At 37.8% G+C, this 21,644-nt stretch overlaps 1 protein-coding gene across 3 annotated transcripts in view; it reads left to right on the plus strand.

Annotated features, from left to right (window-relative positions):
- Positions 1-7,148, plus strand: part of LOC149174844 (uncharacterized) — a 185,616-nt gene extending 178,468 nt beyond the window's left edge. For all 3 annotated transcript variants that reach the window (XM_089419426.1, XM_089419427.1, XM_089419428.1), the window contains exons 5-11: positions 4,772-4,860; positions 4,982-5,085; positions 5,213-5,318; positions 5,433-5,508; positions 5,664-5,778; positions 5,893-6,424; positions 6,577-7,148. In XM_089419426.1, coding sequence (XP_089275552.1) covers positions 4,772-4,860; positions 4,982-5,085; positions 5,213-5,318; positions 5,433-5,508; positions 5,664-5,778; positions 5,893-6,424; positions 6,577-6,994 — 1,440 coding nt within the window. In that variant the 3' untranslated portion in view covers positions 6,995-7,148. The remainder of the gene's footprint in view (positions 1-4,771; positions 4,861-4,981; positions 5,086-5,212; positions 5,319-5,432; positions 5,509-5,663; positions 5,779-5,892; positions 6,425-6,576) is intronic.
- The last annotated feature ends 14,496 nt before the right edge of the window (positions 7,149-21,644 follow it).

Below are 21,644 nucleotides of genomic sequence, written 5' to 3' on the forward strand. Positions count from 1 at the left end.
TATGTCGGCTAATTTATGGAGGACCAACTACTATAGATACCCAGCTAGGGTCTTTGTAAAAGGACAGGCTCAGAACTCAGATCCTCTAAAATTTCAGATGAGTACAGTAGTTTAGTGTTTCGGATGGAGGAGCATATCTGTGTTTTTTGAATGGTATCACAATAGATGATGTCTCAACCTCCTCACAGTCTTAATGAACACTGTCTCGTCATACTAAGACACAGTCACAATCTTGACATATGTGTGTTGAAGAGGATCTAGGTGATCTCTTAGTAATACACTCTTGACATACTCTCTAGACACAGTCACAGTCTTAGATGATCAGGATCTCGATGATCCCACAGTGACACACTCTGTTTCGACATTCATTCTAGATGCAGTCATGATCTTGGCATAATGGGAATCATGATCTCAGTCATGATCTTGATGAGGACGTAGGATCTTCATGAAGATCTCGGTGCAATTCTCATATCTATATATACATATCTCAGTGTAGAGATCTCTTGTTATAGTGAAGGAACAACAATGGTCTCAGTGAAGGAGCATCAATGATCTTGATGAAGGTGCAACAGTGTTCAGCTGTAATGATCTCAGTGATGGCCTCGGTGTTGCAACAGTAGTGATGGCCTCAGTGTTGCAGCAATGATAATGATCTTAGCAATGACAAAGAAGAGGATTGGTGTCTTGGTCTTGGAGTGGCTAAATAGGTCAAGGGTCATGGTCTTGGTATTCGTCAATTGGAATCTCTATAAGAAGAATTTTGTGCGGGTTTTTCTCTCAAGGAGTGAGAGGTTTTTGGCTCTAGCAGAAAACCAACATGTTGTGTTATTGTCTCTTTTGTTTTGGTAACTATGTGATGAACTAAGAAGACATACTCTACCAATAACAAGAGAAGATTGTGCTAATAAGAAAAAGTTAAAAATACCTCACAAATAGTTATCAAGGAGAGAAGAATCTTATTAACCTAATTTCCCTAGATTCTTCAACAGGTTCAACTATAGTCAGTGTCAGATGAATCTCAGGGCGCAGTAGTTGGTGGATAGTGGCAGTTAGCGATAATTGTCAGACACCAACAACACGGTTGGAGGATAATGCAGAGACAGGGTGTTGTGACAGTTGTGCAACACTAGTTGGAGAGAACACCTTCCTCGCTAAGAGAGAGTGTTAGTTTTTGTAGCATCTTATGGTGCTCTAGTCTCAAAAGTTTGTAGAGAGACTAACACACATGAGTTCTCCAAAACCCAGAAATCGTTTATGGAAATTCTACCTAGAGATGGCTCAATTAAATTAATTGATCATAATTAAAAATTTCCTAGTCTAACTTAGGAAAAATGGTTAATTAATAGTTATTAATTGAGAAAGGTGAGGATTCTCTAGAAACTCACCTGGATCGATTTGGAGATGATCTCAACCATTGATTTAGTCTTAATCGTGGCTGTTAGAGTCCCAAATGGAGATTATAAGAAGAGGTTGATAGGTAGACGGAGAACACACCAATGCAGATACTCAGTTGCCTAGGAAATTCGAATTCCTAGTAGGAGAAGTGATTTAGCAGTGGAGATCGAGCCAGTGGGTGAGTAGTAGGTGGCAAAATGGCAGTAGAGTAGTACCCTGGAGGAGTTTCCAGTTCCGGAGAGTTAGAAAGAGGAGGCTGAAATTTATCTCCAGGAGGCTGCGTAGGTGCAACACAAAGTCTCAATTGAGCAGTGCGATTTAGTTGAGGAGAAGCTTGTTTTCAGTTCCAGAGGCTGGGAAGATTTTCCAGAGTGCCAGAGAGATAGTTTCCTAGTTAGCAACAGACAAGATGACTTGATTGGCAACAATTCCCGGCTGAGTGTGAGAGGGTCTGCGCAAGGGTGATGCAAGGCTTGCATTGAGCAAGTTGGACGACTTGATTTTCAGAGGTAGTTAGGTGCCGAGATTGTTTGGAGAGGGTAAAATCCCTCAGTATATTTTTGTCAGTATTTTTCTATGGTAGAATTTCCAGTTTGGCGACATTTTATTGTACTCAAAATTTTTGCTGTTGGATAATAATAAAAACCCTTACTGATGCATCGGTTTAACAACATTGTGTTTTTCCGGAGACATTTGTCCAAAAACAACAGTGTCATAATTTTTGTGTGTGCTAGCATTTCTGAGTTTCTAGTATTTTTATTTGGGATGAAATTTCAGTGTGATTAATTCGATATTATTCAGAAAATTAATAAACTGAATAATCAGTTAGGAAAATTAATTCCAGTTGCTGCATTTCAAGGAATTTTCATAGTTGGCACTGATTTGGTAGCAATTTGGGCACTCAACTGAAAGCTATTTGCTTGACATAGTGGGCATTGCTAACAAACTCTTTATAAGAGTATCATATGGACTTATGTGCTCCTACAATCAGGACATCATGGAATGACATGCCAGAATGGGTGTTCCTCTCCATAACATGCAATGATAAGTGTAAGCAGTTGCCAATTGTAACTTCCTTCCTTGGTGCACCCTTCAAGAAGCTCATCTTCCAATGATTTACATTAAAATAACAATAAGGACTATTTAATGGAGCAATCCTCATGATTTGGTTTCATTTTCCTTTTGGATGATGTAACATCCCCAATTTTGATTTTTTGCATTAAATATGATTTTTGGAAGAGGAGGCAATTCGTTGGCATTAGGAAATCACAACTTTAGTTGAGGGTGGGGACCACAAGGAGAGAAAATTCGACCCAAGTAGCAATTCGCACCAGTGAGAAGAGAGAGAGAAAGGAAGGGGTGTGAATTAGTGGAAGGTGGGGACCACCAAGGGAGAGAGGGCCAACAATTATAAATAGAGCTTGGAGGCCTCCATTTGGTATCTTTGATCATTTGATTTAACATTAGTTCTCTTGCACTGCTTAGCCAAGACAACTATGCTGTTCAACACAAAGAATTTCCTAGCGGGAATTCCACCCTCATTTCAGAGAACTTCGAGTGTCTCCCTAGCGAGGTAATTTGGCGAGCTCAATTCAAAGTTTCCATTGGGTGTATTTGCAGGTTATTTCAGCTGGTACGTTTTTCTTCTATGGCATAGAAGTGGTTCAAATTGCTTGTGGGGAGATTAGTTACGGAGGAGCAGAACATCGAAGGATTTGCAAGGGTTTCCCCCTAATTTAACTGGAGATTTTGTGGTGATTATCAGGGCGGGGTTTGAGAGAATTCTTGGGGCCGAAATTCAACATTTCTGGAAGTGCGAAGGGGTCTCTAGGCAGGCTTGCGTAGGGGTTGGAGGAATAGAGGTTGAGGAGAGATACGTATCAGAGATTGGAGGTATTCCTCAGGGGATAATTTAGCCGGAGTTGGGAGAGATTTCTAGTGGTGTATTTGGGCTTAATTCAGCAATATCAATTATGTGGAGCGTTTTCTGGCCAAATTGGGCAATTTGCACTTGTTGGGGGTCACCGGGGGTTGGTGGATTCAACCCAAACCCTTTTTGAGTTTTTGTGGGTTTATTGAGAGGAGTCTCTAACTAATGTTACATAATTTTCTGGGTGATATTTGGGCCTAAAATCCTCATTCTTATAGCAGGGCGAATTGCTGGTTAGCTAGGGAATTTGCACCATGTTGTGGGTTCGACTTTGGCTTGGAGATAGGCCAAACATTTTCTGGGTAATTTCGGGTTTGAGAAGAGGATCTCTCGGCTGCAATTTCAAAGCATTCTGAGCATTATTTTGAGCAGGACGATCAGTTCCATTTGGCGGCCTATAGCAGATTTTCAGGGCAGCTTGCATTATCAGTTTGGAGCTATTTCAGTAGTTGGCTCAACGATATTTCACCTGGGGTTTGCATAGATTGCATAGCAAGCCCAGGTTCCATTGTTCTTACTCATTATGTACTCAGATTCCCATTGATTAATAAAATGGCTCAGTTATTCTGCTTATTTTCTATGATGTTCGGATTTGGATGCTTGGACTTTAATTTCAATTGCTGTTTCTAGTTCATGTTTTTGGTATTTACTGTTATTTTCCAATTAGGAATATTACGGTTAACAAAAATATTTCTAATTTCTACTTGCAGTGTATGGTGCTCTCCTAATAGCTTCATTGGTGTGAAATGCCTCCCGATATGTAACAAATGCCTTTGGATATGTGAAATGCTTTATTTTCTATGTAGTATGTGAAATGCTTTATTTTCTATGTAGTAGGCACTCCAAAAGGTGAATTACTACACGTGCAACCCTGCCTTCAAATATGTGAATTCAACCATAGAACATGTCTCAAAAGATTTGAGTACCATAACATATGAAAGAGAAGGGAAAACATGAAGATCTCCATCTCTCCCAAGCCTGATGGACAAGACTTTCCTAGCATTCATGACTTGTAACAAACTCCCAAAGCTCACATCCTCATCACAGTACATCTGAGAAATGCCTTGAAATTGCAAAAATGAATCTTGTATTTTCAGGTGGTAACAACACTTATAGGACCTGCATTCTTATTTGCAGTAACTTTTGTCAAGTTCCAGTTTGGTAAGTTAGTTTTGGTCAGATTTTCCAGTGTTCTTCAAGGTTAGTTACTTATTCTCCGACCCAATTACAGATTTTGCTTCTTTCTTCGATACTTGCTACTTATGTTTGCAGAAGTTTCTATGTTGCTTTGATTACTTAAAGTTATCCTTGATTCTTACAATTTAAACCATCTGTCCTGGCTATTTATCATAAGAGCTGCAATTTTGATATGTTTTTTGTCATATCTTGAAGATGTTGAAAAGAATGATGCCAAATATTCAACATTCTTTTGCATTGAATGGACAGATTGTAGAATCACATATTCAGCCTGGAGAATTGTGTATGAGGCGGGAATATGCCCGATGGTTTCTTTCTTCAAATTCACTGTTGTCAAGGTAAAAGTTGATGAGAAAAAAATCTGGTTTTCATAGCAAAAGTGAATGTACAAAGCTTCAACCCATTTTGCCAACAGATTTTCAAGAGTACTGTATAATCTTCTAGATATTACATTTACAGAAGGCCAAACAACATGGTGTTTCCTTCAGTATACATTGAAGGTGTTACCCAACTTGCCTTTGATGATATAACACCACAAGATCCAGATTTCCCTTATATTCAAGGTTTGAGTTTTCCTTTTCTAATTTTACTTCGATAAGTCATTTATGATTTTGATTCCAGTGTTGGTGATAAATTTCTAATAGGTATATGGAAACTGCATTGACTTTTATGAAAGCTTGATTGAGTCAGGTCTGGCAGAAGCAGGGATTATACCTAGTAAGTTATCTAACAATGAAGCAAGTAGCACTAATGACAGAACACAGAGTCATAGTTGTACCATGTTTTACCCTGATAGGTAATTTATACTTTTGCCAAGCTTTCTTGTCTATTTTTGTGAGCTAGTCAGTCAGATAAATGTAATATCTGCATTCATTTCTTACCCACTGCTATTTGTTGTTCTTTGATACAGCCCTTTATCACGAGTGGACCTGGTGACCTGGAAAATTGTTGTAGAACACAATCATTTATCACATATCGATAAAAGGGTATGACTACAATGACAAACAGCCAAAAAAGTGGTTCTAGCATGCACTTGTATGTTAAAATTCTCCACAGATTAAAAACAATTGTCAATATCAATGATTACAAATATTCATGCATTTTAAGCAGCACTTAAAAGAATGACCTGTTTGCAGTCCAGACATTAGAGAAGAAATCTGGGTTTCTTGATGTTCAGCGAATTAGCACAGATGCATGGCCTGCTATTTTTATTGATGCTTCTGCTGGAGATAAAAGTATTACACAAAGAGCATTTGGTGAGTCAACTTTCACTTGTTAAATCAATAGGGATCTTAGCTGTAAACAGTTAAAAATGGACCAAGTAACAGTTGCTGTTAGACAGTCTGTTAATTTTCAACTTTAGTATCCAGGGTATAGCAGGCGATTCCAGCCAGATAAACCTGTTACTAAAGGACAGGTGGCAGTGGCAATCATAAGTGGACAAATGGCAGCTACAGTTTCAGAGGAATTGTCTAGACTTGAAGCTGAAAATTCCGTGAAGGAAGCAGTTATTCAGGAAATTTTGTCAGAGATGATATCTAGAGGAGAAATAAAATCTCTTTGGGAAAAAGATCTAGATCAGATGAAACTTCGAAGAATAGAAGCAGAGGAAATTTTAGAATTGGCAATATCTGAGCTGGAAAAAGTGAAAGATGATAAGGAGAGGAGCTTGCCTTTATTCCTAAAGGAAAAGGCAATGCTAGAATTTGAACAGAAGTTTTTATCAAGTTTGAAGGTTGAGGTTGATGAACTAAAGAAGACACTATTACAAGAGGAAACTGAACTGCTTTTTGAGAAGGAGCAGCTTGAACAACTGCGGCTGGAGTGTGAGGTGGAAAGCGAATCCTTATCCAAAGCTAAGTCATTAGTAGAGGCAGAGAAAAGGGCCCTAATACTCTCCAGGTGAGATTTCTATCATTGTTCTTGCATCAATTATTGCAGTTTTGAAGTAAGTGAGTGATATAGAGTGGTGTAAAATGTTCTTTGTTCATAGCATTGAGGTCATTATGTCATCTGAACATCAAGCTTGAATTCCTTGTGCCATTTAAAACCAGGTTGTGGGTAGAGGAAGAGGCAAAGCGAACTCAAGCCCGGGGTGAAATGTTGGCAGAAGCTGTGAAAAGATGGAAGTTTACCGAATCTTGCAAGGAATGCTCTTGTTGGTGTCACCATCAGGAAAATATCAACGGATACACAGTGCAGGAAATAGAGAAATCTGCCAATGTAAGTTCTATCCAATTTTGGCCTTCACGTGAATCCATGACTTGTGCTACCTTGCGACAATATGCTGTGAAGTCATTGAAAGGACTTGAGGATAGAGCTCAGGATCTTCAAAAAATTGTACTTTCAACTGCAGGTGAAAAAGCAAACGATGTGCAAAGACTGTTTTCCAAAATCTATGCCTTTTTATTAACACACATCCTTAAGATATTTCAGAAACTTGATACTGATTCTGCAGAAAGCAGAACTTAGTACTTTTCTTTTGTAGAGCCTGTTCTATCTCTCAGTCATTTTTTCCTAAGTGGAGAAATCCATCTTGAATTTTCTTTTTGTATCCATGATTTGGTAAGTTTGCAATGGGTGTTGATATTGTATCAAACATCATGAATAAAGTCAAATTTAGTTACGATTGAAGGAGATAATATGCTTTCTAAACATCCCTAAGTCAAGGTAATGGGGCATCGCATGTACTGTGATATGTGATGCTGTAATATGTTTGATTTCATTTGAGTCATTCCGATTCTTTGGATACATGTACCTTTCTTTATTTTGTTGAATTTGCCAGAACTTAATGGCCTTTAATGCAAAAAATCTAGCGAAGGTATATCAGTTTGGTGGTTAGCATATTTGACTCTGCAATTTAGGATGCTGTACTTGCTATTTAATGATTGTGCTGTAAAAAGCTGGATTTGTATTTTAAATTTAATACAATGACAATGGCTCTTACATATTGATGACGAGTATAGAGAGATCGAAATCATCTCAACCTACAATCTGGTAGTTTGAATATGTTAGTAAAAGCTGTCTCTAATTTTTATTCTTTTTCATTTGCTAGTTTGTCTGTGACCTGTAGGACTAGCTTGTGGCTAAAAAACCATGATCCAGGGGCATCTCAGCTGTCAAAAATTACATGGGGATCGCACCTGGTCTGGGCCACACCAACCCTTAACATGGTTGGATTTATGCCTATGGGGTTTTGAACATAGGACATTAACACAAGGAGTGCCTTTACTGTGCACCCTGTCACCATTTGTTTTACACCCCATAGGCTTTTTGTATAAAGGACATTGTGCATGGGTCACAAGATCATCAATATAATCTCAGGGTGCTTTACATGGCTTCCAAGGTAAGCAGGCCTCATGAGAATTGAATTTGCCCGATGGTGAAGTACTCCTTGCTTTTCACCATTGGATCCGACCTTTGGGCAGCTGGGTTTAAAATATTACTAAGATTGATTTATCTCATTCTTCAGGCTAAGAGGGATTGATATCTCCATTTCAGCCAATCTCTGTTAAAGAAGTACATAATGGGGTAGCAACTGATAAAATATACTCAAATGTAAAGATAAACAGGCAAGATTAGATAAAGATTTCCTGGTTGAAAGCACCCCCAATAAGCGAACTTTTTTGCTGTTTAGAGTACATGCGAAAGAATTGTCAAGAAGAGCATCTAGAAGTGAGAGGATTACGTTAATCATCTTACAGGATAAATTTGGAAGTTGAAGGATATAGTTTTAAGTTGAAGATCAAATGGCATCTACTGAGAGATCTCAGCTAGAGTGTTTATTAAGAATTTTTATGGCACGGTTTGTTCTGAATGCGTTGGTGTCCTGATGAATGGTTGGAGCATGCAATAGAGGTATTGCATATGGGCTATTCTTCTTGCTTAATGGGAAAATTGAAATGATTCTTCACATATTTAATTCAACGTCAATATCTTGCTATTTACAGAGTTGGAATCTAAAGCAGTTGTCTTCCATGTTCATAATCATGATATTGATTTTGATTTATCTCAGTCAAGAGTATACTTGACAACTTCGATTCATTAAAGATGTTGATTTTATTTAGTCTCCAAGATGAGTATATACTGTAAGATAAGGTTTTCTAAAATATTGTAATGGTCTCATTGTGAGAGAGCATATTATAAAAACAGGATTACGAATTTGCAAAAGCATTTGTCAAGCCTATGTGAGGGCAGAGAAATTGACAAAAAAGAATGCCAATTCAAAGATTTTAAGTTCATTATAACAGCCCATGTTGTTGCTGCTTTTTTCTAATAAATATAACATGTCAATACCTTCTACCAATCAGTTTGAGCGCTTACAGTCTCTCTGAATTAAGAGTATTTTAATGTCTTTGATGTACGACCAGAGACGTGAGCTACTGTAACCTTGTATAATGGCCATATCATATTGTATGATTATATTAGTTATTTAATGTCAGACGATTTAGTAAATTAAAGTGAGCTTCAATCTGAACTGGCTGGTTGTTAAAGTGAGGTGATTGATGTTCCCCTCACCGTGTTCAATTCTCCCTAGGAGCGACATGTTCACCCTGCAGTGCCACCATGGCAGCTTTAAGCTACATAGGTTAGTGGTTAGGATATTGGGTTCCTATTTGAGAATGCCATTATCTAATTTGCTAGTGTTGATAGTGTGGCGGTGTCACATAGTTATTTGAGAATGTCATCAACTGCTATCTATGGTGCTAATAGTTTGGCGGTAAATAATAGTTAAAAGTTCTAAGCGTTTTCTTCCACCGAATGAAAATGAAAGTGACTTTAAGTTAATAAAATCTCTGCCATAAATAATTCTAGGTCTTGACATAATAAAATCACACGCCAATAAATAATATCAATTCAAAGTGTTAATTAGGTTACACTTTATTAGATTGTCTTAACCTATTAAGTTATAAAATAATAAAATCATATGCCATAAATAATGTATGTCAAAGTGTTAACTAGGCTACACTTTATTAGATTGTCTTAGCCTAATAATAGGCTATTGCACATGGCATTCTCTTTTATGGACATTTCTATGTAGTATCGTTTTACACTTATGGAATAATGCCTAGCAATCTCACCTCTCAAAAGCGAAAGCAATGTTTCTTGAGCAGTAGTTTCCGTTTGGTCAACTAAGATAAAACCTACCATGGTGATATGGTGATATAGGAGAGATACTCCAACCACTAATACAATAATGATGAGGTTGAGACTAATTTTATCTTTTGTCATTTTTTTGTATCAAGAGGACCTTTTTGATTGTCATCACAAAACATTATGAGGAAGATCTTGGTTGTTTCTATTCGGTCCATGACCTCTTGCACTTTATTAGGAGAAACACAGGGATTGAATAGGGTCCCCTCTCTTGCAAACCCTTTTTGAGAATTATATTAATGAGTTAGAGTCTTTTCTCAAGGAGCATGTATATGGGAGGCATGTTTATTTTCTACATATCTTCATATCCTTGTTTTTATTTGTTAATGATGTAATCTTTTAGATCTCCTTAATTGATGGGTTATACAGACAGAGTGATGCCCCATATAACTTTTGTGACTTTTGATAGAAAATGGTTAATTTGAGTAAGACCAAGGTTATGATCTTCAGTGCATCAAACTGTGCTATCTTTTGATTATCACTTGCACATTTAAGTGGTAGATTGAGATCATTGTGACCTAAATTGTGATCTCTTTGATTACTGCTTCCACTTTTGAGGGGTATATTGACATCATTGTGATAGAAATTGCACCTTGATTTCCACTTCTAGTTTTGAGGGGTAGATTGAGATCATTCTGCCCTGTTGTTGCTCAGATTGTACGGACACCGCGAGCACTACTCAGGGTGGGGGCTATCACTCTGATTTCTGTGCTCTGCGTTTTAGTTGTCTCCAAATAACATGTATGAGGGGTAGTCCCTATAGAAATGAGGTGGAGGAAAACAAGTTGGGAACCAACTTGTTTGGGAGACACAATTGAGTGACCAAGCTACTTGGTAGAATTTAGCAAAGATTAAGGATTTGAATAGATTTAATATTGAGACCAATTTTTTATGGAGTCAAAACTTCTTGCATATTAGAAATTATAGCCAAGTAATTGGATGGACAACTGCCGCTTATATGATGAACTAACCTATATGAAGATGCAACTCCTAAGAACTAGGTGTGATGCAAGGATCTTGGTTAAGTTTAGATTAAATGCCTAATCTAAGTTGAACCTTTCCCTTAACTGTTTTGGGAAACAATGTTTAAAGTAGGTTGTGAGATGGAAGTCAACGGGAAGTAGGGAATGACTTGATTAATGATACCTCCCTGTATATTCCAACCACCTAGTGCTTTCAGTGATGTGGAGATTGTGGCTTTGACGATTGCAAGATCACTGCACTAACCACTAAGAAGGACTGAATCCCTCAAGTTAGACGGGAGAGGTTGCCCTAGGAGTTTACCAACCAAACTTATTCTTGGAGGTAAGTTATTAATGCAAACTATGTCTTAAATGCTTGTGCAACGATGATGAGTGGAATTATTTTGAGTTAAGATTAATTTATGTTATTTAAGTACTTAATGTGAATTTCTTTATGGCAAGAGTACTTAACAACGATTAGATAACAATCTTAAAACAAGATAAATGTTAAGGATACAAGTGCAAGCTTCAACTATAGTTTAATCCATAAGATGCTTAACCAATTCTTGACAAGAAGTTAGAGCAATTTATCCACCTATCAATTAGCCAAAAAAGTTATATGATGCCGATCACAATTACTCAAGATGATTCCAAGCAAGATTATGTGTGATCTTATTACTCAATGCTAATTATTAGGTGATCTGAAATCACTCGTAAATGATCTCAGAGAATTAATGAAGGTATTACAGACTCATGTGCTGGGGTGTGCCTATGTTATTTTAAGCAACGGATCGATAAGATTGCGAAATACACAGACACTGAAGCAGTAAGAGAAACACAATAAGCAAACACATAAACACAACAAGTTTAATAAGGAGTTCACCCAATCCTCCCGGGCTATGTCTCCTGGTCTAGCCTTCAATGGTGGCCTTTCTATTGTGTCTTAAAAGGTAGAGTTTTTACAATAATGAGATCAATTTGAGTCTCATTCAACAGAGGATGATCAATAAGATTGTACTTGGATTCCCTAAGACTGTAGAGTACACAGACTCCCCTTATTGAATCTTGACCTCAACTGGTCATAGTGGTGTGAGTCCAATCTGAGACTCAATACCTGACAAGTTTACTTAGAGGAGTTAGCTTGAACCTCTCAAGCCTTCTCTGGAGTTCACAGACTCTCGTACTCTCTTTGTCTCTATCTAGCTCGATATCGCCTTTGCTCTGCAGGTTAGCTCAACTTCTTCTCTGTTCTTTGCAATTCTCTTCTCTGGCCTCTCGGCTTTCTGCTTCCTCTCTCTGCTTTCTCTTAATCTCTATCTGTTTGTGGCTTAAAGCCAATCCGCTTCCTGAATGTTCATTTTCGCCTCCCGGCTCTCTGGATCTTCTACGTCTGTCCGCGTGAATTCCCCTGCTCTGCATCATCATCACTGTATAACGCTTCACAGAGAGGTGGTCACCTGTTTCCTCACGAACTGAATGTCAGTTCTCTATGAACGGTCGTTATTTCTGTTGCTTCCAAGATTGCCTGCGAAATTGATTCATATGCCAACTCATCGGTCATGCTGGACCTTAAATCTTATGTGACTCAACCTATTTTCCCATCGAATCCAGTCATCCATCGGATCATTCCTCCGCTGTTGATCTGGAGCCTCTAGATCCTACGATCTCTGTCCATATCAGGCGAGTAAGTAGCATGCCATTTACCCGTCCGATGTGAGTGGTTTTCTCTCTCATCCACCAGACGCGTGTCACCCAACGTATGGCATTGGGCGAGACTCGGTCGAACTCGCTTACTGCTTGAAGCCCTTTCGATACCCCGCTGGTTTTAGTGTGGGACTCGCCTTCTGACGAAATCGGTGATTTCCATACGGTTTTATGCTTTTCTTAAGACCGAGCACTTAGGGGCTTTCCTTCACTGAGGGGGATGCCCTACGATACGCGATTAGTGCTTTTAGCGCTAATCGCATATCAGAAACTACCCCTGTTTCTGGATTTGACTTCCCATTTGTCAATTTGTGCCAGCGCGTGGTTACCACCTGCCAACGGTTTGTGCGCTTTGACTGAGAGTTCTTGTTGCTCCGTGCTGACCGCAAATTGCCATTGTTTAGAGGTTATTTCTGATAAGTTTGACATCCATAAGACTTTGAAACTTCGGCATGAGTTTTACAGAGTTCATGAAACTTTAAGAGTGTTTAAGGATCCGATTCGGATCACGACCTTCCCACTGAAAAAGCTTTTGGACCACCAAAAGTTAGTTTTCAAGCATCCACTAAGTGAGGGTATAGCTGTCTCACTTGTCCAATCTCTATCCATTTTGCACTGCTTGGATTTGATCCCTTGAGTCCAACCCTGAGGTACTCAACATCTCCCCTGTGCGTCGTCCTCACCTTCCTGTCCAGAATTGTGTCTTCTTGCAATTCATTGAGATATTCAAGTAACAGATCATCAATAGAAGACAATTGACTCTGCTCTTCGAGATCTTCAATTAATGAAGGTTCAAATAGTCTCAAACTGTCTGCATTAATGACTAAGTAGATGTCCATGTAAGCTGGTAAATCAAGGCTAAAAAAATTTTCACCAATTTTCTCAAGTATCTTGAAAGGTCCATACCTTATTGGCTTCAGCTTCTTACCTTCACCCTGCCTTCTATCTTTGCTGATATACAACCAGATTTGATCACCAACTTGAAAACTGTGCTCCATCCGATGCTTATCATGCCTTGCCTTGTACTTGGCTTGGCTCTTTTCCAGGTGTTCCTGTATTGCTTGGTGAATCTCTTGGATTTGTTCAATGAACTTGGTTGCTTTGTCCACATCGTTGTGTCCATCAACCACTATGTCTTTACCAAAGACAAAATCTAAGGGAGACCTTGGTGTGAAACCAAAACAGGTCTCAAAAGGAGATCTTTGTGTAGAAGAATGTTTAGCACGGTTGTAAACATGCTGCACATAACATAAATGTTCATCTCAAAGCTTAGGATGCTTGCTGCAATAGTCTCTGAGCAGCTGGATCACTGTCCTGTTGACCACTTCTGTTTGGCCCTCTGTTTGTGGATGAAACGCTGTGCTCTTCTTCAATTTGGTGTTCATCAGTTCCCACAGACTCGACCAAAACTTCCCAACAAATCAGGGATCTCGATTAGATACTATGGAAGTGGGTAATCCAAATGAACCCATACATGTTGGAAGAACAACTTTGTTGTTTGTTCAGCTGTAATCTGTTTGTTACATGGCATTAGAATACACATTTTACTGACCCTATCCACAACGACATATAGATAGTCATGACCTTTTCTAGATTTGGGCAGTCCCCCAACAAAGTCCATGGAAACACTTTCCCAAGGATGAGAAGGTACTAGTAATGGAGTGTACAAGCCTAGTTTTCTATTGTTGGGCTTGCTTTTTGCACACATAATACGACTCCTTACATATCTAGAAACTACCTCATTCATTTTAGGCCAATAACAAAATCTTTGCAGCTGTGCAACCGTTTTACTTACACCAAAGTGACCTGATATTAGAGAAGTGTGTGCTTCTTGAATTATCTTTACTCTTTCAGTTTGTGGAATGCATAACTTTTCCAAATGATACAAGAGTCGGTCCTTAATACGATAATCCAATTATTCTATTTGTTTGACATGACTTAAAGTTGCATATACATCTTTAAAATCTATATCTTGAGCACATTGTTCAATGTAGCTTTCATGCAACACTGAATTATGCTCAAGTATAATAGATGCATTGATGATTGGTCTGGACAACATATCTGCAACTTTATTGTGTATGCCCTTTTTATACCTGATGACTAAATGAAACTGCTGCAGGAAACCCATCCACCTATAGTGTTTTGATTGTTGCAACTTAGTTTGGGAGTGTAAATATTGAAGTGGTTGATGATCAGTATGTATAACTATCTTTTTGCCCATTAAATAATGTTTCCACTTTTTCACACTCTGTACTAATGCATACAATTCTTTATCATATGTGGGATAATTAACTACTGCAGAACTAAATGTCTCAGAATCATAACATATGGGTTTACCGTGCTGTATCAACACTGCTCCCATGGGATAGTCACTAGCATCTGTTTCAATCTCAAATGGTTCTTGAAGATCAGACAGTGCTAGCACTGGTGCTGTACTAATATTTTCTTTCAAGGTGTCGAAGGCTTTCTGCTGTTTGCCTCCCCACTGAAACACCTTGTTTAATTCTGTCAAAGCATGTAAAGGCACTGCAATTAAGGAAAAGTTAGCAATAAACTTTCTCCAATATCGTGCTGCCCCTAGGAAGCTTCTAACATCAGTAACAGATTTGGGTTTAGGCCAGTTTACAATGACTGTAACCTTAGAGGGATCTATCTTCAATTCACCACCCCCTACTATATGACCCAAATAATTCAAAGATGTTTTACCAAATTCACATTTTAAGAGTTTAACATAAAGTTTTTCTCTTTTTAAAACATCTAGAGTCTGTTTGACATGCTTTAAATGTTCTTCCCATGTTTTGCTAAATACAAGAATGTCATCTAAATATACAATTACAAAATCATCAATAAACGGTCTGAGTACATCATTCATTACTTTCATGAAAGTAGCAGGAGCATTAGTTAAGCCAAAATGCATAACTAGCCACTCATACAATCTCTGCTTTGTTTTGAAAGCAGTCTTCCATGCATCTTGCTCTGCAACTCTGACCCGATGATAGCTACTATGCAAGTCCAACTTGGAAAAATAAACAACTTCTTTCAACTGATCCAGTAGATCATCTATGTGAGGAAGGGGATAACGATTTTTGATCGTTATTTTATTTAGTGTTCGGTAATCAATGCACATTCTCCATGAGCCATCTTTCTTTCTCACCAAGACAATTGGAGACCCACATGGTGATGTGCTAGATCTGATGACCCCTTTCTCGAGGAGCTCCTGTACTTGCTTCTTGATTTCTGCATTCTCTAAAGCGGACAACCTGTACATTCCGATGTTAAGCAATGGAGCATCTTGCTGCAAATTAATATCATGTACTATTTCCATTTGGGGTGGCAGACTTTTAGATTCTTGGAATACTATATCATATTCTGAAACAACTTTTTCTAAATCAGCTTGCTGTTTAGCATTACAACCCTCAAATATTTTGGTTTTATCAGGTTTCTTTTCCTTTACAACCATCAGTAAAAATTGCTTGCATGAATTTACAATTCTTTTCATATGCCCTGAGTTTATGAGAGTATAATTATTTTTGAGTTGGTGAGCTCTTACAATATATTCGATTCCATCTTTAACGAGTTGATATTTGTTTTCTGCTCTATAGAAAATTGCCTTTCTATCATACAAGTAAGGACTTCTTAAAACAATTCCACATATATCCAAAGGAACTATATCTAACTCAACCTCATGTACAAATACTGACCCAAAAGAAAATGTAAGTTTGCATTGTCTAGTCACTTGTAGTTGTGCTTTATCACATAGCCAACCTAATGGATATGGCTTCTTGTGAAATGTAGTTAGTAATCCCAACTTCTTTACAATTGCTTCAGAAATTAAATTTGTTTGTGAGCCACTATCAAACAAAGTATCAATCTTCTGATACTTGAAAATAACTCGAATATGAAAAAGCTCATGTCTCTTCCTCTCATTTTCTTCATTATCAGTAGATTGTGCGGAATTACTAGTAGATGCTTCAGAATTGTTACCTTTTATACCGATGGCTGCAATGGTTGTTTCATCTCCTGAGTCTAACCCCAAATCTCTTTGAATAGCAGTCTTCTTCTTCTTGCCCTCGAACTTCTTAAGTTTCAACTCTAGATGCAAAATCCAACAATGTTCATCATCATGCCCATCCTTTTTACAGTGAGTGCATGAAGACTTTGTCTTTTGTACAACATTGGCCTTCCTTTCTTACCATTTCTGTTTTCTCTTCTCCTTGTTCATGTTTGCAATGGGTTTGGATGATCCCCCAACTTTTGGGACCACATTCTTGCCTCTAGCCTCTAAATGGGTAGCTTGAACAGAGATCTCATCTATGATAGTAGGGTTAAACATGAAAATAATATGCCTTAAATAACTGTGTAGACCACCTATATACTTCAGCGGAGTTTCAAGTGAGTCTAAAGAAATGCCTAAAATCAATGCTCTTTTTCTAAATTCTTTAGTATAACCTTGTACACTTTGCCCTTTCAATTGTCGAAGAGTTTGCTAGCTCGACATGGTTTGTTGCATATAAGTTAGTGGATAGAATTGCTTTTTAATTGCAGAAACAAATTCACTTCAGACAGATAGAATTTTACCATGCTTCTTCAGGTCAGCTTGTGTTCGACCTTCCCACCATACCAAGGCAGTTCCTCCAAGGCGTAGGTTGGCCCGCTAAATCTTATTTATGTCTAAGTCAATTTTTTGCACCCTGCAATACATATCAATCTGTCTAATCCAATTATCTAGTTTCTCTGCATTCAACTCTCCATCATAGATAGACAAATCAAATTTAACATCTAATTTAATCAAAGATGTCCTCTTCTTATTTTCAGGGCTATTAGGAGGGTTGAGAAAGTTTTCTTCTTTCCCTTTTCCTTTGGAGTCGTCATGGAAGAGAGATTCTTCTTCTCTTTATCTTTGGAGTGTGAGGAATCTGCATCTTTACCTTTCTTAAACTCCCTATACATTTCCTCTTCCATGGCCCTCATGGCCAAGAAACTATCTATGATCTGGGGGTTTGATCTCAAGGGACTTTCTTCTGACATTTTCTTCTTAGGATAGACTCTTCCAATTTCTGGGTTAGCTTCAACCAACTCTTCTTCCCCTAATTTAAGCTTTGACCTAGTTAGCATTCAACAACAAAATCCAACACAAGCTTATCTAACCTTAACAACTTAGAGCTCAGATACCACTTGATCTGAAATCACTCGTAAATGATCTCAGATAATTAATGAAGGTATTACAGACTCATGGGATGGGGTGTGCCTATGTTATTTTAAGCAACGGATACATAAGATTGCGAAATACACAGACACTGAAGCAATAAGAGAAACAAAATAAGCAAACACATAAACACAACAAGTTTAATACAGAGTTCACCCAATCCTCCTGGGCTACGTCTCCTGGTCTAGCTTTCAATGGTGGCCTTTCTATTATGTCTTAAAAAGCAGAGTTTTTACAATAATGAGCTCAATTTGAGTCTCATTCAACAAAGGATGATCAGTAGGATTGTACTTGGATTCCCCAAGACTCTAGAGTACACAGACTCCCCTTACTAAATCTTGACTTCAACTGGTCATAGTGGTGTGAGTCCAATCTGATACTCAATACCTGACAGGTTTACTCAGAGGAGTTAGCTTGAACCTCTCAAGCCTTCTCTGGAGTTCACAGACTCTCGGACTCTCTCTGTCTCTGTCTAGCTCGATACTACCTTTGCTCTGCAGGCCAGTGCGATTTCTTCTCTGTTCTCTGCAATTCTCTTCTCTCTTGCCTCTCGACTTTCTGCTTCCTCTTACTCTCTGTTTGTTTTTGGCTTAAAGCCAATCCACTTCCTGACTGTTCGTTTCCGCCTCCCGGCTCTTTGGATCTCTTGCCTCTGTCCACTTGAATTCCCCTGTGTTACATCATCATCACTGTGTAACGCTTATAGAGAGGTGGCCACCTGCTTCCTCACGAACTGAGTGTTAGTTCTCTTTGAGTGGTCGTTATTTCCATTGCTTCCAAGATTGCTCGCGAAACTGATTCATCTGCCAACTCATCGGTCATGCCGGACCTCAAATCTTATGCGACTCTGCCTATTTTCCCATAAAATCCGGTCATCCATCGGATCGTTCCTTCGCCATTGATCTGGAGCCTCCAGATCCTATGGTCTTTGTCCATATCGGGCGGGTAAGTAACATGCCATTTACCCATCCAGTGTGAACGGTTTTTTCTCTCATCCGTCGGACGCGTGTCACCCAACGTATGGCATCGGGCGGGACTTGGTCGAACCTGCTTACCACTTGAAGCCCTTCCGATATCTTGTCGGTTTTAGTGTGGGACCCACCTTCCGACGGAATCGGTTATTTCCGTACGGTTCTATGCTTTTCTCGGGCTCGAGCGCTTAGGAGCTTTCTTTCACTGAGGGGGACGCCCTGCGATACGCGATTAGCGCTTTATGCTAATTGCGTATCAAAAACTACCCTTGTTTCTGGATTTGACCTCCCGTTTGTCAATTTGTGGCAGTGCGCACTTACCATGGGCCAACAGTTTGCGCGCTTTGACTAAGGATCCTTATTGCTCTGTGCTGACCATAAATTGCCATTGTTTAGAGGTTATTTCTGATAAGCTCGACATCCATAAGACTTTGAAACTTCGACATGAGTTTTACAGAGTTCATGAAATTTTAAGAGTGCTTAAAGATCCGATTCGGATCATTAGGAGAAGCTCAATTATATTCACAAGATCCCAATATATCCAAGAAACTTATCACCAAGATGATTTATGATTGAAGTGCTTTAGTGAGTGAGCCAATTAGATGTGAAATATGAATTTTTACATAAACTCACAGGAAAAACACGATGTTAGCCACTTTCACAATGTAAATGCTAGGGACAAGTAACAACAGAAATATAGAACTATGAAAACACTTATGTACTTGATGTTCTAATGATCTTTTTATGAACAATAAGTGACTATTGTGACAACAATAAGAGACTTATGACAACAACAAATAAATTCACTTTAGATATCAAAATTCAAAGCGTATATGCTTGCCTAATGTCATAAAGAGAAACTCGACTACCAAATAAACTTATCCAACTCAAGAATAAGATGTATTAGCCCTCTTAAGATGTATTTTGCCACTGTTATACTAGATCTGAAATGTTAATTACAACAATAAGGAAAGTGCATGGACAGTGAGCTAGTAATGCTTGAACCAATGCCAAATTTGAGTCAAAACTTGGAAAAATTTACCAACACTGGAAAAACAATTTTTTAGGCCCTTTAAAGTGCGTTATTCAGAAAAACTCTAGACTCGATTAAGAGATTTATGCAAAAAATTCTAGCAAACAAAATTTTAAATCTAGGTTAGATCTTTGATGCCCAAGTGGCCAAATTTTGAGATTTTTGTGTTATTTTGACAAATTAGGATGATTTTAGGGCACTTATATCACTGTTATAAAACAAAATTTACAGCAGTAGCAAAATAGTGAGAAAACTAGGGTTTAGAAAACAAACCCTAGGCCCTAGGCCTTGAAGATCCCTTGGTCGAAATTTGCTGAAACTTTAGGATGAACTTGCCACCTAAAAAACGAAACCTTGCTTCAATTTTTTTTCTCTTCTAGATTTGAATTTTGTTGTAATTTTTCCAATCGTTGACCTTGCAAAAATTTCTAGAGACTAGATCTTACCCTCAAGGGCCTAGATCTAGCTCTATTTCAACTTCTTCTCTTGAATGCACCTGCAAAAATGGAAATGAAACAACACCGAAAACCCCAAATATATACAAAATCTCAAAACCCCAAAACCCCAATTAGCAGAAATAATTTACAAAATAATTTTACAAATATACAAGGATTTTGAGAAACAATTTTCTTTATGGATATTTTAAATGACTAAAATATACTTTAGAAAACCAATGCACACTATAGCCTTAACAAAGATTAAATCCACCACATAAATATTCAAGATCCAAGCAAAGTTGATCCCTGCCCACAATTTGTGAACTTTGAGACCAAGGACTGAAGTATCTACAAACACTATGTATTTATCTCAAGAAAATCATCTAAGATTAGCCCAAAATTATCAATAGAATGACTTTATTTGCATCTAATGAAAAACATATCTTATCATTACCAACACAACATAGGGAAACCTGTAGTCAGTACATACCACAAATCAACGAACATGGAACACCTTGAATTGCACCCCAAAGTCTTTATTATGATAGAAATAAAAGTTCCTAGTGGGACAATAGTGTTGCATCAATATTTTAACAACAATTTTTGAACCAGAAATCAGATGCCTAGAGACTCAACTGACTCTCTAATTTATAGTTCAATCCTCCAAGTGGAAAATAACGACTAGCTAGCTTGATCATTGTCAAAATAATCTTGGTCGTCGAAAAATACTTGATTATCTTTTAATCTTAGCCGTTGAATTTTATTTTTGAGGAATTTATGAATTTATCATTTAATTAATTTTTTATTAGCTCAAAATTAATTATTTTGAGCTAATTTCCTAAAAAAATTGATTTTGACTTAACCACCAAGAAGGGTCCAATTTTTCTCGAAATATCCAATATTCCCTTGGTGGAGGACCTCCAAAAAATAATCGTTTTATTTTCCACTTGGCGAATTTAATTTTTCTAAAACATTTTAATTTGGTTAATTAATTAATTTTATGTCTTAAGACTTAATTATTTTTGCGAGATTTTATTATTTATTTTTTCTTGAGGAAAAATCAGAACTTTCTATTATTAAAAACAAAAAGTTACAATGAGAATATGCATAAGTGCATTCAAGTATTGTCCTAGTGGACCAGAGTAAGTGCATTACGCACTCACGGTAGCTAGGCTACAAAAAATAAAACTAAAAAATAAATTTGGCTAAATACACTGTTTTTTTGTCTTTTTTCTTTTGTATTTTTTGCCAAACCCCAAGTGATGGGGTAGTTGAAACAATTTCCAACTCATTATTTGTTGAAGTGTTTGGTACTTCTTTATCTTAATCTAGGTTGTCATTGATGTCAATCATGGCAATGGTGGGGATGGAAAATAATCTTGAAGATGCTTGATATGGCAATGGTCGGGATGACAAATATTCTTGAAGATGCTTGATATGGCAATGGTCGGGATGACAAATATTCTTGAAGATGATAGAGGATGACAACAACTCTTGTTTAAGTTGTCAAGACACAAATGAAGTGTCAATCATGTATCTTGATGATCATAATGAAAGGCTATCATATCACTGTACTTGATGAAGGTCTAGAAGACATATACTGGATGACTGGACTATGATGACATGTCTATGATAAAATACTACATGATGGCTTA

This window comes from Pinus tabuliformis, chromosome 4_1, assembly GCF_031772625.1.
Source record: "Pinus tabuliformis cultivar Carrire ecotype Pingquan chromosome 4_1, CPIR1, whole genome shotgun sequence".
Taxonomy (NCBI): Eukaryota; Viridiplantae; Streptophyta; class Pinopsida; order Pinales; family Pinaceae; genus Pinus; species Pinus tabuliformis.